Below are 16,693 nucleotides of genomic sequence, written 5' to 3'. Positions count from 1 at the left end.
ATCACTGACACATGGCTGCAGCATCACGAGCCTTTCATCCACATGGCTCAGAATAAAAGGGAGAAAAAATAGAAAGAAGATAAAATAAAATAGTTATTAAAATTAAAAAATAATTACTAAGAGAAAATTGTAAAAAGTAATAAATAAAAAAGGACAGAACTGTAGGACAATTGGTAAAAGCAAAGCTATTACAGACAAAATCGCACACAGAAGCATACACATACACACTCACAAAAAGAGAAAAAGGGAAAAAATATATATCTTTGCTGCCAAAGTCCACCTCCTCAATTTGGGATGATTTGTTGTCTATTCAGGTATTCCACAGATGCAGGTGCATCAAGTTGATTTTGGAGATTTAATCCTCTGCTCCTGAGGCTGCTGGGAGAAATATCCCTTTCTCTTCTTTGTTAGCACAGCTCCCGGGGTTCATCTTTGGATTTGGAACCGCCTCTGCGTTTAGGGCGCCTGAGGGCGTCTGTTTTTCGCCCAGACAGGACGGGGTTAAAGAAGCAGCTGATTCAGAGGCTCTGGCTCACTCAGGCTGGGGGGAGGGAGGGGTGCGGCTGCGGCGTGAGCCTGTGGCCGAAGAGGCCGGTGTGACTCTGCAACAGCCTGAGGTGCGCTGTTTGTTCTCCTGGGGAAGTTGTCCCTGTATCACGGAACCCTGGTAGTGGCGGGCTGCACAGGCTCCCGGGAGGGGAGGCGTGGAGAGTGACCTGTGATCACATACAGACTTCTTGGTGGCGGCAGAAGCAGCCTTAGCGTCTCATGCCCGTCTCTGTGGTCCGCGCTGATAGCCGCGGCTCGCGCAGTCTCTGGAGCTCCTTTAAGCGTTGCTGTTAATCTCCTCGCGCACCAGGAAACAAAGAGAAGAAAAAGTCTCTTGCCTTTCGGCAGGTCTAGACTTTTCCCCGGACTTCCTCCTGGCCAGCCGTGGTGCAATAACTCCCTGCAGGCTGTGTTCATGCCGCCAACCCCAGTCCTCTCACTGCGCTCGGACTGAAGCCTGAGCCTCAGCTCCCAGCCCCGCCCACCCCGGCGGGTGAGCAGACAAGCCTCTCGGGCTGGTGAGTGCTGGTCGGCACCGGTCCTCTGTGCGGGAATCTCTCTGCTTTGCCCTCGGCACCCCTGTTGCTGCGCTCTCCTCCGCGGCTTCGAAGCTTCCCCGCTCCGCCACCCGCAGTCTCCACCCGCGAAGGGGCTCCTAGTGTGTGGAAACATCTCCTCCTTCACAGCTCCCTTCCAGAGGTGCAGGTCCCGTCCCTATTCTTTTGTCTCTGTGTTCTCTTTTTTCTTTTGCCCTACCCAGGTACGTAGGGAGTTTCTTGCCTTTTGGGAGGCCTGAGGTCTTCTGCCAGCGTTCAGTAGGTGTTCTGTAGGAGTTGTTCCACGTGTAGTTGTATTTCTGGTGTATCTGTGGGGAGGAAGGTGATCTCGGCGTCTTACTCTTACGCCATCTTCGATTATCCATAAACTTGTTTTTAAGTATTTATTTCTTCTAGGTGCTATTTTCAAGTGGAATTTTCTTCTTCTTCTTCTTTTTTTTTTTTTTTGCTGTGGAAGTATTTTAAGTTGTATTTCTTTTCAAAATGTAAATCCTTTTTTTTCTCTTTCTATAGGAATGTAAATTCATTTTAACACTGCAGGAATCACCCATGAGTGAGTCTTCATTACTGTTTCAATATCTGTTTCCTGTTAAGGGAAGGGGATGTCTATGGAGAAAGAAAGTTTTCCCATGGTGACCTAGCTGGGACTGGGACTAATTTCTTTTCTTCTCTGATCCCGGCAGGGGAACTCTGCAAGTCCCTCTGGTTCACTCATGGTCACCTGACCAGGACTGAGGTATACCTCCCAATTACAGAGATATTGGGTAGGCTTGCTTTTTAAAAAAATTTTTTTGCAGAAATTATATTTCACTGTAGGTGATTACCAGGTACTGGGTATAATTCCCTGTGCTGTACGTTATATTCTTGTTTCTTATCTATTTTAATAGTAGTTTAATAGCAGCTTGTATCCATTGATCCCATACCCCTAATTTGTCTCTTCCCCCTACTCTGTCACCTTTGGTAACCACCAGTTTGTTTTCTGTATCTGAGTCTGTTTCTGTTTTGCTGATACAGCCATTGTATTATTATTACTATTATAATTATTTCTGAATTCCACATGTAAGTGATATCAGATAGTATTTGTCTTTTTCTGTCTGACTTATTTCACTAAGCATGATATTCTCTAGGTCCGTACATACTGTTGCAAATCGCAGGATTTCAGTCTTTTTCTATAACTGACTGATATCCCATTGTGTATACATATATACATATATCTATATATACACATATATATATCTATATATACACATATATAGATATATACAAATATCACATTTTCTTAATCCAGTTGTCCGTTGGTGGACACGTAGGTTGCTTCCGTATCTTGGCTATTGTAAATAAAGCAACTGTGAACATTGGGTACAAGCATTTTTTCAAATTAGTGCTTTCATTCTTGTTCTGGATATATACAGGAGTGGAATTACTGGGTCATATATGGTAGCTCTATTTTTAATTTATATAACAAGTCTCCATACTGGTCTCCACAGTGTATGCACCAGTTTCCTTTCCCACCGACAGCATACAAGAGTTCCATTTCTCCACATTCTCACCAACATTTTGTTGTTTGTAGACTTTCTGATCATGGCCATTCTGACAGGTGTGAGAGGATACCTCACTGTAGTTTTGATTTGCATTTCCTTCATAATTAGTGATGTTGAGCATCTTTTCAAGTGCCTGTTAGCCATCTGTGTGTCTTCTTTGGAAAGATGTCTGTTCAAGTCTTCTGCCCATGATTTGTTTGGGTTGTTTGTTTGCTTTTTTTTTTTTTTTTTTTTGCCGTACGCAGGCCTCTCACTGTGTGGCCTCTCCCGTTGTGGAACACAGGCTCCGGACGCGCAGGCTCAGTAGCCAAGGCTCATGGGCCCAGCCGCTCCGTGGCATATGGGGTCCTCCCGGACCGGGGCACGAACCTGCATTCCCTGCATCGGCAGGCAGACTCTCAACCACTACGCCACCAGGGAAGCCCTGTTTGTTTGCTTTTTGATATTGAGTTGTATGAACTGTTTGTATTTTTGGACATTAACCCCTTGTTGGTCACATAATTTGTAAATATCTTCTCCCATTCCATAGGTTGTCTTTTTGTTTTGTGGATGGTTTCCTTTGAGGTACAAAAGCTTTTAGGCTTAATTGAGTCCCATTTGTTTATTTTTGCTTTTATTTCTTTTGCCTTAGGAGAGTGATCCAAAGAAATATTGCTACAATTTATGTCAGAGTGTTTCACCTCTATTCTCTTCCAGAAGTTTTATGATTTCTGGGCTTTCATGTAGGTCTTTAGAGTATTTTGAGTTTGTTTTTGTGTACAGTGTGAGGAAATGTTCTAATCTCATTGATTTACATGCAGCTGTCCAGCTTTCCCAGCACCACTTGCTGAAGAGACTGTCTTTTCTCCATTGTTATTCTTGCCTCCTTTTTCATAGGTTAGTTGACTATAGGTGTGTGGGTTTATTTCTCGTCTCTCTATTCTCTTTCATTGATCTATGTGAGTGTTTTTGTGCTAATGTCGTGTCGTTTTGGTTATCGTAGCTTTTGTAATGTAGTCTGAAATCAGGGAGTGTGGTACCTCCAGCTTTGTTCCTTTTTCTCAAGAATGTTTTAGCAACCTGGGGTCTTTTGTGGTTCCATATAAATTTTAGGATTATTTGTTTTAGCTTTCTGACAAATGTCCTGGGTATTTTGATAGTGATCACATTAAATCTGTAGATTGCTTTGGGAAGTATGACCTTTTTTATAACATTAATTCTTCTAATATAAGAGTATGGGATATCTTTTCATTTCTTTGAATCTTGTTCAGTAACATTCATCAGTGTTTTATAGTTTTCAAAATATAGGTCTTTCACTTCCTTGGTTAAGTTTATTCCTAGGTTGTGTTTTTTGTTTGTTTTTAATGTGATTATAAATAGGATTTAAAAAAAACCTTTTCTCTTTCTGGTATTTAATTGTTAGAATATAGAAACTCAGTGGATTTCTAAATATTAATCTTATATCTTGCAGCGTTGCTGAATTCACTGAGTCTGATACTTTTTTTTTTTTTTTTTGTGGTACGCGGGCCTCTCACTGTTGTGGCCTCTCCCGTTGTGGACACAGGCTCCGGACGCGCAGGCTCAGCAGCCATGGCTCACGGGCCCAGCCACTCCGCAGCATGAGGGATCCTCCTGGACCGCGGCATGAACCCGTGTCCCCTGCATCAGCAGGCGGACTCTCAACCACTGTGCCACCAGGGAAGCCCCAAGTCTGATACTTTTTTGATGGAGGCTTTAAGATTCTCTATATAGAGTATCTTGTTGTCCACAAATAATGTTTTACTTTTTCCCTTCCACTTTGGATTCCTTTTATTGCTTTTTCTTGTCTGATTTCTGTGGCTTGGACTTCAAATAGTTTCAGTGTTAAATAGAAGTGATGAGAGTGGGCATCTGTCTTTTTTTCCCATTTTAGAAGAAAGGCTTTCAGCTTTTACCATTGAGTATTATGTTGGCTGTAGGGTTTGTTGTAAATGGCCTTTATCATGTAGAGATGTGTCCCTTCTACAGCCACCTTGATGAGAGTTTTTTTAAATCATGAATTAATGTTGAATTTTGTCAGCATTGAGATGGTCATGTGGTTTCTATCTTTACCTTTTGTTCATATGGTGTATCATAGTAATTGATTTGCATATGTTGAACTATCCAAATGACACTGGAAAGAATTCAACTTAATCATGGTGTATGATTCTTTTCATATAATGTTGATTCAGTTTGCTAATATTTTGTTGAGGATTTTTGGGTCTATATTCATCAGTTATTGGCCTATAATCTTTTTTTTGTTTTTTTTTGTTTTGCGGTATGCAGACCTCTCACTGTTGTGGCCTCTCCCATTGCAGAGCACAGGCTCCGGACGCGCAGTCCCAGTGGCCATGGCTCACGGGCCCAGCCACTCCGTGGCATGTGGGATCCTCCCAGATCAGGGCGCAAACCTGTGTCCTCTGCATTGGCAGGCAGACCCTCAACCACTGCGCCACCAGGGAGGCCCTTTGGTAGTGTTTTGATTGGTTTTGTTATCAGGGTGATGGTGACCTCGTAGAATGATTTTGGATTGTTCCCTCCTCTTCAGTTTTTTTGGGAATAATTTAAAGAGTAATAACTTTTCTTTATATTTGGTAGAATTCTCCTGTGAAGCTGTCTGTTCCTGGACTTCTCTTTTTTGGGAGTGTTAAAAAAATTATTATTATTACAATTTCAATTTCACTGATAGTGATCATCCTATTAAGATTGTCTGTTTCTTCCTTACTCAATTTTGGCAGGCCGTATGCTTCTAGAAACTTGTCCAGTTCTTCTGTGTTGTCCAGTTTGTTGGCATATAACTGTAAATAGTATTCCGATTTTTTGTATCTCTGTAGTATGGTGGTTATTTCTCCTCTTTCATTTCTTACTTTGTTTACTTGGATCTCCTCTCTCTCTTTTTTGTTTCTTGGTGGGCATGGCTAAAGGTTTATCAATTTTGTTTATGTTTTGAAAAAAGCAGCTCTTGCCTTATTGATCTTTTGTATTGCTTTTTTCGTCTCTATTTTGTTTACTTCCTCTCTGATCTTTATTATTTCCTCCCTGCTGCTAACTTTGAGCTTAGTTTGTTCTTGTTTTTCTAGTTTGTTTAGGTGGTAGGCTATGTTGTTTGAGAGTTTTCTTGTTTCTTGAGGAAGATTTATCTCTTCTTAGAACTGCTTTTGCTGCATCCCATAGATTTTGGAAAGTTGTGGTTTCATTTTAATTTATTTTGAGGTATTTTCTGATTTTCTTCTTGAATTCATCATTTAACCATTGATTTTTCAGTAAAATGTTGAGTCTCCATATGTGTGTTCATTTCTCCTTTTTCTTTCTGTAGTTGATTTCTAGCTTCATACTGCTGAGGTTGGAAAACTGCTTGATATAATTTCTGTCCTCTTAAATTTGTTGAGGCTAGTTTTATGACCTAGTATGTGATCTATCCTGGAGAATATTTCATGTATACTTGGAAAGAATGTATAATTTTACAAGGTCATTTTATATTCTGCAACTTTGCAGAACTTGTTTATTGTCTCTTTTTGTGGGTATTTAATATGCTGCTGGATAGAGTTTGCTAATATACTGTGGTTTTTGTAACTGATTAATGGTTAATGTGGAATTCATTAACACTCATCAATGAAAATATTACATAAGCATTTAGTATATAGATTTAAGCCAGTGTTCATATTTGAAGTAGAGAAACTGAAACATTTGGATAGAAACATTTCTCAGGGGATGAGAACAGAAGATAAGTATTCTGTTGTTCAAAATGAGTGACATCTCTTTTGCATAATGTCATTAAATATGATTATTTGAAAAATGCTTGTTTAACAGTTTTATTTTTACTTTATATATTTACACTGCAGTTAAACATTGAATTTTGAGATTTTAATGGTGTTAATTATAAGTGTACTGATCTAGTTGTTTTTTCTGGAAAAGCTTGTGAATTAGTTTTTCAGTAGAATATTGGAGCAGATGTTTGCAATATTATCTAATCAAATGGATTAGATAATATGTTTTTGTTAAGGATTAATTATAGGAATAATTACAATTATAGGATTAAGTATAAGATTTAATTATCAGATTGATTCAGTATACATACAAAATTGTCTTGAATTTCAAATTTATCTTCATTGCTTTATTTTATAGGATAACAAAGCCGCTGACCTTTGCTGATTGTGTTGGGGATGAACTTCCTTTAGGATGGGAAACTGTATATGATAAACAAGTTGGCATTTATTACATGAACCACATAAAAAGTAAGTAGAGTGCCACATTTGATTATTATACTACTCTCCATTGGGTTCCAGTTAGGGATCCATTTCTCTTTCAGATTCGCATTTCATCACACTCCAATTTTTGTTCAAGCTGCCCAGTGTTTCTGTCATTGTTGTTACTACTGGGGACACCAAGTTCCCCTTAGTGTGCTTTCTGTCCTTTGATTCGTTGAGTGCAGGGGAGGCTGGGGGCTCCTGTAGATGCACGGTGCCCAGCATGTGAGTGACAAAGTTCCTTCCTCACGGCTCCTCCTGTCCCCTTAGTGTGATCGACCGGGGTTTGTATCTTCAGGGCTGATTCCTGCATTGTCACTTGCCAGCTGGCCTCCGGGGTTCAGCATTTGGAACCCTGAATGGCGAGGCATCCTGGCTGGGTCCTGGGGCAGGGGAGTTTCCAATCTGTACCCTCAGCCTTCATGTGACTGCGGCTCTTACCCAGGGATTGGGCAGGGGTGTGAGTGCTGCCCTGGTCCTGCTGCCCTCCCTGGCAGTTATCCCAGTGGCAGGAGGGCTTCCAGGCGGGTCTGGGCATGGTGAGTAGCGAGGCTGTACCCAAGCGCCGCCCTCCCCCTGGCCCAGCTGGCCCAGTGCCCCTGGATTGCTTGCGGCCAGGGTGTCTGTCTGTCTGGGCGACCTTCCCTGAGCTGTGGGCTGGGCACACCTGTACTACGGCTTTGGCCTCTCCGGGTCTGTGTGGCAGTACTGAATGGCACAGGTGGCCGCCTTACATAACCTTTCTGCAAATGCTGCCTACCTGCCTCTGTGGCCTGGGACCCACCTCTTCTGGCTCATCTTTGTAAACTCTGCTTGCTCATGCTTTGGACGAGTGACTCAGAATTACTTTGCATCCGTCCAGGTGAAGATGCCTCTAGGAGGGAGGAGGAAGGAAAGGATGGGTGCTCAGGGGAGAGGTAGGAGCCAGAGGTGGGCATGAGCCCTTACGGGAGCTGCTAGAGTGAGAGAGCCAGAGCGGAAAATGGGGGATTTATGGGAAGTCCACGAAGAATGCAGTTGTCTGGCATGGGAGGTGGGAGAAGGGGAGCGAGCCAGCCACGGGGACAGCAGAGCCCACAGCAGCCTGGCTTGAAGAAGGCAGGGAGAGGAAGCTTGGACGTGTGTCTTAGTTTGACAGGGATGACCTCCTTTGGGTTCATGTCCACCAACATTTACTTAGAGTGTGAAAAGTTGCCTGGTACCATCTTCCCCTCCATGGAGCTATTGCATGTCTACAGAGCTTTCTTCTCGTCCCAAGTGTGGATATGTAAATAGGAGGTGATCCGCACTCTGGGAGGTTCGTTATGTAGACGCTTCCATAATGTACCTCCTGGTAGTTAATTAATTTTCTCATCGACTAGTCATATAACTGCATGATTATTGGTCAATGTAAAGATTTTACTTTGAAGTCCCTTATGTTACCCTTTCAATTTCAGAGCTTACCCAGATTGAGGATCCCAGAGAACAGTGGAGGCGGGAGCAGGAACGGATGCTGAAGGAGTATTTAATTGTAGCCCAGGAGGCCCTCAACGCCAAGAAAGAAATCTACCAGATTAAGCAGCAGCGTTTCGAGCTGGCCCAGGAGGAATACCAGCAGCTGCACAAGATGTGCGAGGATGACGGCCGCTCGTACGCCAGCTGTGAGTTCACCGTCCCCCGCGGTTAACACGCGTGACTTCCAAAGCTGTCTCTCTGCTAGGCTTTTTGCAGACACTGAGCTTGAGTCAGGCAAGACAGCTTCCTAAATTTTCTAATCGCAGATTGTTAGGTAGTCAGTCTTCCACACTGGAATCCGACGGTCATTCACTACCGCTCCTTCAGCAAATGTTGATCAAGTGTCCGCCTTGTGCCCAGGCACTGCAACACGGGGAACCCCAAGAAAGGAGAGGCCCCTGCCCTCACGGAGCTTCCGTGCGGCTGGGGAAGGGAGAAGATAAACAAGCACGTTTCAGGTAGTGACATGAAATAAACTTGTCAATGTTTTTTGTTGTTTTACTTTTTAAAAATTGAAGTATAGTGATTTAAAATACTGTATTAGTTTTAGGTATACAACACAGTGATTCAGTATTTTTATAGATTATACTGATTTAAGTTATACCAAATATATATACTGTGTCCTATACAATATATCTATGTGGCTTATTTACTTTATATATAGTAATTTGTGTCTCTTTTTTTTAACATCTTTATTGGGGTATAATTGCTTTACAATGGTGTGTTAGTTTCTGTTTTATAACAAAGTGAATCAGTTATACATATACATATGTTCCCATATCTCTTCACTCTTGCGTCTCCCTCCCTCCCACCCTCCCTATCCCACCCCTCCAGGCGGTCACAAAGCACCAAGGTGATCTCCCTGTGCTATGCGGCTGCTTCCCACTAGCTATCTACCTTACGTTTGGTAGTGCATATATGTCCATGCCTCTCTCTCGCTTTGTCACAGCTCACCCTTCCCCCTCCCTGTATCCTCAAATCCAGTAATTTGTGTCTCTTAATCTCCTACCCCTAGTTTGTCCCTCCCCACTTCCATCTCCCACTGGTAACCACTAGTTTGTTTTCTGTAGCTGTGAGTTTGTTACTGTTTTGTTATACTCAGTAGTTTGTTTTATTTTTAGATTCCACATATAAGTAATAACATATGGTATTTTTCTTTCTTTCTCTGACTCATTTCACTAAGGATGATATTCTCTAGGTCCATCCATGTTGTTGCAAATTGCAGGATTTCAGTCTTTTTTATAACTGAGTGATACCCCATTGTGTATATATATATATATACATATATCACATCTTCTTAATCCAGTTGTCTGTTGATGGACACGTAGGTTGCTTCCATATCTTGGCTATTGTAAATAAAGCAACTGTGAACATTGGGTACAAGCATTTTTTCAAATTAGTGCTTTCATTCTTGTTCTGGATATATACAGGAGTGGAATTACTGGGTCATATATGGTAGCTCTATTTTTAATTTATATAACAAGTCTCCATACTGGTCTCCACAGTGTATGCACCAGTTTCCTTTCCCACCGACAGCATACAAGAGTTCCATTTCTCCACATTCTCACCAACATTTTGTTGTTTGTAGACTTTCTGATCATGGCCATTCTGACAGGTGTGAGAGGATACCTCACTGTAGTTTTGATTTGCATTTCCTTCATAATTAGTGATGTTGAGCATCTTTTCAAGTGCCTGTTAGCCATCTGTGTGTCTTCTTTGGAAAGATGTCTATTCAAGTTTTCTGCCCATGTTTTGTTTGGGTTGTTTGTTTGTTTGATATTGAGTTGTATGAGCTGTTTGTATATTTTGGACATTAACCCCTTGTTGGTCACATAATTTGTAAATATCTTCTCCCATTCCATAGGTTGTCTTTTTGTTTTGTGGATGGTTTCCTTTGAGGTACAAAAGCTTTTAGGCTTAATTGAGTCCCATTTGTTTATTTTTGCTTTTATTTCTTTTGCCTTAGGAGAGTGATCCAAAGAAATATTGCTACAATTTATGTCAGAGTGTTTCACCTCTATTCTCTTCCAGAAGTTTTATGATTTCTGGGCTTTCATGTAGGTCTTTAGAGTATTTTGAGTTTGTTTTTGTGTACAGTGTGAGGAAATGTTCTAATCTCATTGATTTACATGCAGCTGTCCAGCTTTCCCAGCACCACTTGCTGAAGAGACTGTCTTTTCTCCATTGTTATTCTTGCCTCCTTTTTCATAGGTTAGTTGACTATAGGTGTGTGGGTTTATTTCTCGTCTCTCTATTCTCTTTCATTGATCTATGTGAGTGTTTTTGTGCTAATATCGTGTCATTTTGATTATCATAGCTTTGTAATGTAGTCTGAAATCAGGGAGTGTGATACCTCCAGCTTTGTTCCTTTTTCTCAAGATTGTTTTGGCAACTTGGGGTCTTTTGTGGTTCCATATAAATTTTGTGATTATTTGTTTTAGTTCTGTGACAAATGTCCTGATATTTTGATAGTGATAGCTTTAAATTGTAGATTGTTTTGAGCAGTGTGGCCCTTTTAATAATATTAATTCTTCCAAGCAGAGAGCATAGGTTATCTTTCTACTTCTTTGCATCATATTTAATTCACCAGTATTTTATAGTTTTCAGTGTATAGGTCTTTCATCTCCTTGGTTAAGTTTATTCCTAGATATTTTATTTAATTTTTTGATGACATTTTACACAGGTTTGTTTTCTTGCTTTCTTTTTCTGATATTTCATTGTTAGTGTATAGAAAAGCAACAGATTTCTGAATATTAATCTTGTATCTTGCAAGTTTACTGAATTCATTTATTAGTTTTAATAGTTTTTTGTTGAAGACGTTAGAGTTTTCCATATAGAGTATCTTGTCACCTGCAAATAATGACAGTTTTATGTCTTCCCTTCCAGTTTGGATCTTTTAATTTCTTTTTCCTGTCTGATTGCTATGTCCAGGTATTCACTACTAAGTTGAATAGAAGAGGGAGGAGTGGGCATCCTTGTTTTCTTTCTCATTCTAGAGGAAAGGCTTTCAGCTTTTCACCATTGAGTACTTATGTTGACTGGCTTTGTCATAAATGGCCTTCATTATGTTGAGATAAGTTCTCTCTATACCAATTTTGATTAAAATTTTTATAATGAATGATATTCAATTTTGTCAAATGCTTTTTCTGCCTGTGCCCATTGGCTTTGTTGGGAGAGCTCGATCTGATGTGATCACTAGTCACGTCTTTCCTCAGGGTGTGCTGGCAGCTATCACCTTGGTAGGTGGTGGGGCTGGACATGGAGGGCCTAGAGCCAGAGCCAGTTTGAACCAGGGCTTCTCTTCTGTTCAGTGACTATTACTGCCCTATCCAAGGTGTGGTCAGGTCCCATGTTGCTGGAGCAGTGTAAGAGAAAGAGGAACTTTCTCCTGAAAGTGAGTGCCAGAAATGGCTGCCTCTGCCCCATGCAGATAACCTCTTTAAGGTCTGAGGTGCCTCTGCCTCCCATGGCCAAGTTTTCTGTCCTTGGCTTGCCAGGCTACTGTGGAGCTGTGACATGCAGCAAGCCTACTAGGGTGTTTGCTTGGATCAGTCTGCGGAATCAATGCGCCCAGGGGTTCACGAGAAATCAGCCAGCCACCTGTGTCTTCTCAATCCATGCTGTAAATCCTGCCTGAGGGCAAGGCAGCACACAAACACTTCTCAGGTGTGGAGTGTCAGATTCTCCAGCCTTTCTGTTGGTCCCAGCAGTTCTCCTTGCAGCCAGGTCTCACAGTGCTCGTCTCCTGCATGTAGGATGCAGTCTGTGGCTTGACCTGCTCACTCCCCAGAGCTGGTCTTTGCCTACGTAGCCTCCCTTTTCTTCTTAGTTCCCTCCCAGGGTCACAGGTGCCAACTCAGTACTTTTCCCCCTTCCTCTCTGATTATGTGGGAATCGTTCTTGTAGTCTTGGTTCTGTAGGGGGTTCTCTCTTTTTTTTGTTAACATCTTTATTGGAGTTTAATTGGAGTTTACAATGGTGTGTTAGTTTCTGCTTTATAACAAAGTGAATCAGCTATACATATTCATATATCCCCATATCCCCTCCCTCTTGCGTCTCCCTCCCACCCTCCCTATCCCACCCCTCTACGTGGACACAAAGCACCGAGCTGATCTTCCTGTGCTATGGGGCTGCTTCCCACTAGCTATCTATTTTACATTTGGTAGTGTATATATGTCCATGCCACTCTTTCACTTCGTCCCAGCTTACCCTTCCCCCTCCCCATGTCCTCAAGTCCATTCTCTACATCTGTGTCTTTATTCCTGTCCTGCCCCTTGTTCTTCATAACCACTTTTTTTTTTAGATTCCATATATATGTGTTAGCATGTGGTATTTGTTTTTCTCTTTCTGACTTACTTCACTCTGTATGACAGACTCATAAGTCCATCCACCTCACCACAAATAACTCAATTTTATTTGTTTTTATGGCTGAGTAATATTCCATTGTATATATGTGCCACATCTTCTTTAACCACTCATCTGTCAATGGAAATGTAGGTTGCTTCCGTGTCCTGGCTATTGTAAATAGAGCTGCAGTGAACATTGTGGTACATTACCCTTCTTGAATTATGGTGTTCTCAGAGTATATGCCCAGGAGTGGGATTGCTGGGTCGTATGGTAGTTCTATTTTTAGTTTTTTAAGGAACCTCCATACTGTTCTCCATAGTGGCTATATCAATTTACGTACCACCAACAGTGCAGGAGTGTTCCCTTTTCTCCACACCCTCTCCAGCATTTACAGTTTATAGATTTTTTGATGATGGCCATTCTGACGGGTGTGAGGTGATACCATATTGTAGTTTTGATTTGCATTTCTCTAATGATTAGTGATGTTGAGCATCCTTTCATGTGTTTGTTGGCAGTCTGTATATCTTCTTTGGAGAAATGTCTGTGTAGGTCTTCTGCCCATTTTTGTATTGGGTGATTTGTGTTTTGATATTGAGCTGTATGAGCTGCTTTTAAATTTTGGAGATCAATCCTTTGTCAGGTGCTTCATTTGCAAATATTTTCTCCCATTCTGAGGGTTGTCTTTTGGTCTTGTTTATGGTTTCCTTTGCTGTGCAAAAGCTTTTAATTTTCATTAGGTCCCATTTGTTTATTTTTGTTTTTATTTCCATTTCTCTAGGAGGTGGGTCAAAAAGGATCTTGCTGTGATTTACGTCACAGAGTGTTCTGCCCGTGTTTCCCTCTAAGAGTTTTATAGTGTCGGGCCTTAACATTTAGGTCTTTAATCCATTTTGAGTTGATATTTGAGTATTGTGTTAGGGAGTGTTCTAATTTCATTCTTACATGAAATTAGAATTTCATTCTTACATTCTTACATTCTTCATTCTTACATTCTTACATTCATTACATGTAGATTTGTATACTGCTGCTTTACCAAATTCATTGATTAGCTCTAGTAGTTTTCTGGTAGCATCTTTAGGATTCTCTATGTATAGTATCATGTCATCTGCAAACAGTGACACCTTTACTTTTGCTTTTCCGATTTGGATTCCTTTTATTTCCTTTTTTTCTCTGATTGCTGTGGTTAAAACTTCCAAAACTATGTTGAATAATAGTTGTGAGAGTGGACAACCTTGTCTTATTCCTGATCTTAGAGCAAATGGTTTCAATTTTTCACCATTGAGAATGATGTTGGATGTGGGTTTGTCATATACAGCCTTTATTATGTTGAAGTAAGTTCCCTCTATACCTACTTTCTGGGGGCGGGGTATCTTAAATCGGTGTTGAATTTTGATGAAAACTTTTTCTGCATCTATTGAGATGACCATATGGTTTTTTTGCCTTCAGTTTGTTAATATGGTGTATCACATTGATTGATTTGCATATATTGAAGAATCCTTGCATTCCTGCGATAAACCCCACTTGATCATGGTCTATGATCCTTTTAATGTGCTGTTGGATTCTGTTTGCTAGTATTTTATTGAGGACTTTTGCATCTATGCTTATCAGTGAAATTGGCCTGTAGTTTTCTTCCTTTGTGACATCTTTGTGTGGTTTTGGTATCAGGGGGATGGTGGCCTCGTAGAATGAGTTTGGGTGTGTTCCTCCCTCTGCTATATTTTGGAAGAGTTTGAGAAGGAAAGGTGTTAGCTGTTCTCTAAATGTTTGATACTAAACCCCTGTGAAGCCATCTGGTCTTGGGCTTTTGTTTGTTGGAAGATTTTTAATCACAGTCTCAATTTCACTGCTTGTGATGGTTCTGTGTGTATTTTCTGTTTCTTCCTGGTTCAGTCTGAGAAGGATGTGCTTTTCTAAGAATTTGTCCATTTCTTCCAGGTTGTCCATTTTATTGATGTATAGTTGTTTCTAGTAGTCTCTCATGACTCTTTGTATTTCTGCAGTGTCAGTTGTTATTTCTCCTTTTTCATTTCAAATTCTGTTGATTTGAGTCTTCTCCCTTTTTTTCTTGATGTGTCTGGCTAATGGTTTTTCAATTTTGTTTATGTTCTCAAGGAACCAGCTTTTAATTTTATTGACCTTTGCTATAGTTTCCTTCATTTCTTTTTCATTTATTTCTGATCTGATCTTTATGATTTCTTCCTTCTGCTAACTTTAGGTGTTTTTTTTTTTTTGTTCTTTCTCGAATTGCTTTAGGTGTAGGATTCGGTTGTTTGTTTGACATGTTTCCTGTTTTTTGAGGTAGTATTGTATTGCTATAAACTCCCCTCTTAAAACTGCTTTTGCTGCATTGTGTAGGTTTTGGGTTGTTGTGTTTTCATTGTCATTTGTTTCTAGGTGTTTCTTGATTTCCTCTTTGATTTCTTCAGTGATCTCTTGTTTATTAAGTAGTGTATTGTTTAGCTTCCATGTGTTTGTATTTTTTACAGAGTTTTTACTGTAATTGATATCTCGTGTCATAGCGCTGTGATCGGAAACGATACTTGATACGATTTCTATTTTCGTAGATTTACCAAGGCTTAATTTGTGACCCAAGATATGATCTATCCTGGAGAATGTTCCATGAGCATTTGAGAAGAAAGTGTATTCTGTTGTTTTTGTATGGAATGTCCTGTAAATATCAATTAAGTCCAACTTGTCGAATGTATCATTTAAAGCTTGTGTTTACTTATTTATTTTCATTTTTGTTGATGTCTCCATTGGTGAAAGTGGGGTGTTAAAGTCCCCTAGTATGATTGTGTTACTGTTGATTTCCCCTTTTATGGCTGTTAGCATTTACCTTATGTATTGAGGTTCTCCTGTGTTGGGTGCATAAATATTTACACTTGTTATATCTTCTGCTTGGATTGATCCCTTGATCATTACGTAGTGTCCTTCTTTGTCTCATGTAATGGTCTTTATTTTAAAGTCTATTTTATCTGATAGGAGTATTCCTACTCTAGCTTCCTTTTGACTTCCATTTGCATGGAATATCGTTTTCCATCCCCTCAGTTTCACTCTGTATGTGTCCCTAAGTCTGAAATGGTTCTCTTTTAGACAGCATATATATGGGTCTTGTTTTTGTATCCATTCAGTGAGTGTTTGTCTTTTCGTTGGAGCATTTAATCTATTTACATTTAAGGTAATTTTTGGTTTGTATGCTCCACTTACCATTTTCTTAATTGTTTTGGGTTTATTATTGTAGGTCTTTTCCTTCTCTTGTGTTTCCTGCGTAGAGAAGTTCCTTTAGCATTTGTTGTAAAGCTGGTTTGGTGGTGCTGAATTTGCTTAGCTTTTGCTTCTCTGTAAAAGTTTTAATTTCTCTGTCATATCTGAATGGGATCCTTGCTAGGTAGAGTAATCTTGGTTGTAGGTTTTTCCCTTTCATCACTTTAAATATGTCCTGCCACTCCCTTCTGGCTTGCAGAGTTTCTGCTGAAAGATCATCTGTTAATCTTATGAGGATTCCCGTGTATGTTATTTATTGTTTTTCCTTTGTTGCTTTTAATATTTTTTTTTGTATTTTATTTTTGATAGTTTGATTAGTATTTGTCTTGTTTCTCCTTGGATTTATCCTGTATGGGACTCTCTGTGCTTCGTGGACTTGATTAACTATTTCCTTTCCCATATTAGTATAGTTTTCAACTATTATCTCTTCAAATATTTTCTCAGTCCCTTTGTTTTTCTCTTCTTCTTCTGGTTTCCCTATAATTTGAATGTTGGTGTGTTTAATATTGTCCCAGAGGTCTCTGAAACTGTTCTCAATTTTTTTTCTTTTTTTTCTTTATTCTGCGCTGCAGAATAATAGTTATTCTACTACTATTCCACTAGAAATAGTTATTTCCACTACTTTATCTCCCAGGTTACTTATCCATTCTTCTGCCTCAGTTATTCTGCTATTGATTCCTTCTAGAGAATTTTAAAT

The 16,693-nt window shown here is 40.1% G+C and overlaps 1 protein-coding gene across 1 annotated transcript in view; it reads left to right on the top strand.

Moving 5' to 3' along the window:
* The window catches only part of LOC309817700 (protein WWC3-like), a gene marked incomplete at both ends in the record, with an annotated part of 163,436 nt that overhangs the window by 19,009 nt on the left and 127,734 nt on the right, over positions 1 to 16,693 (top strand). The window contains 2 exon segments of the mRNA XM_082646966.1: positions 6,770 to 6,879; positions 8,328 to 8,531. Of these exon segments, the coding sequence (XP_082503092.1) occupies positions 6,770 to 6,879; positions 8,328 to 8,531 (314 nt within the window).

This window comes from Grampus griseus, assembly GCF_964374135.1.
Source record: "Grampus griseus genome assembly, chromosome: Y".
Lineage (NCBI taxonomy): Eukaryota > Metazoa > Chordata > Mammalia > Artiodactyla > Delphinidae > Grampus > Grampus griseus.
Note: the sequence above shows the minus strand (reverse complement) of the source record. Positions and strands in the feature narration are given on the sequence as shown.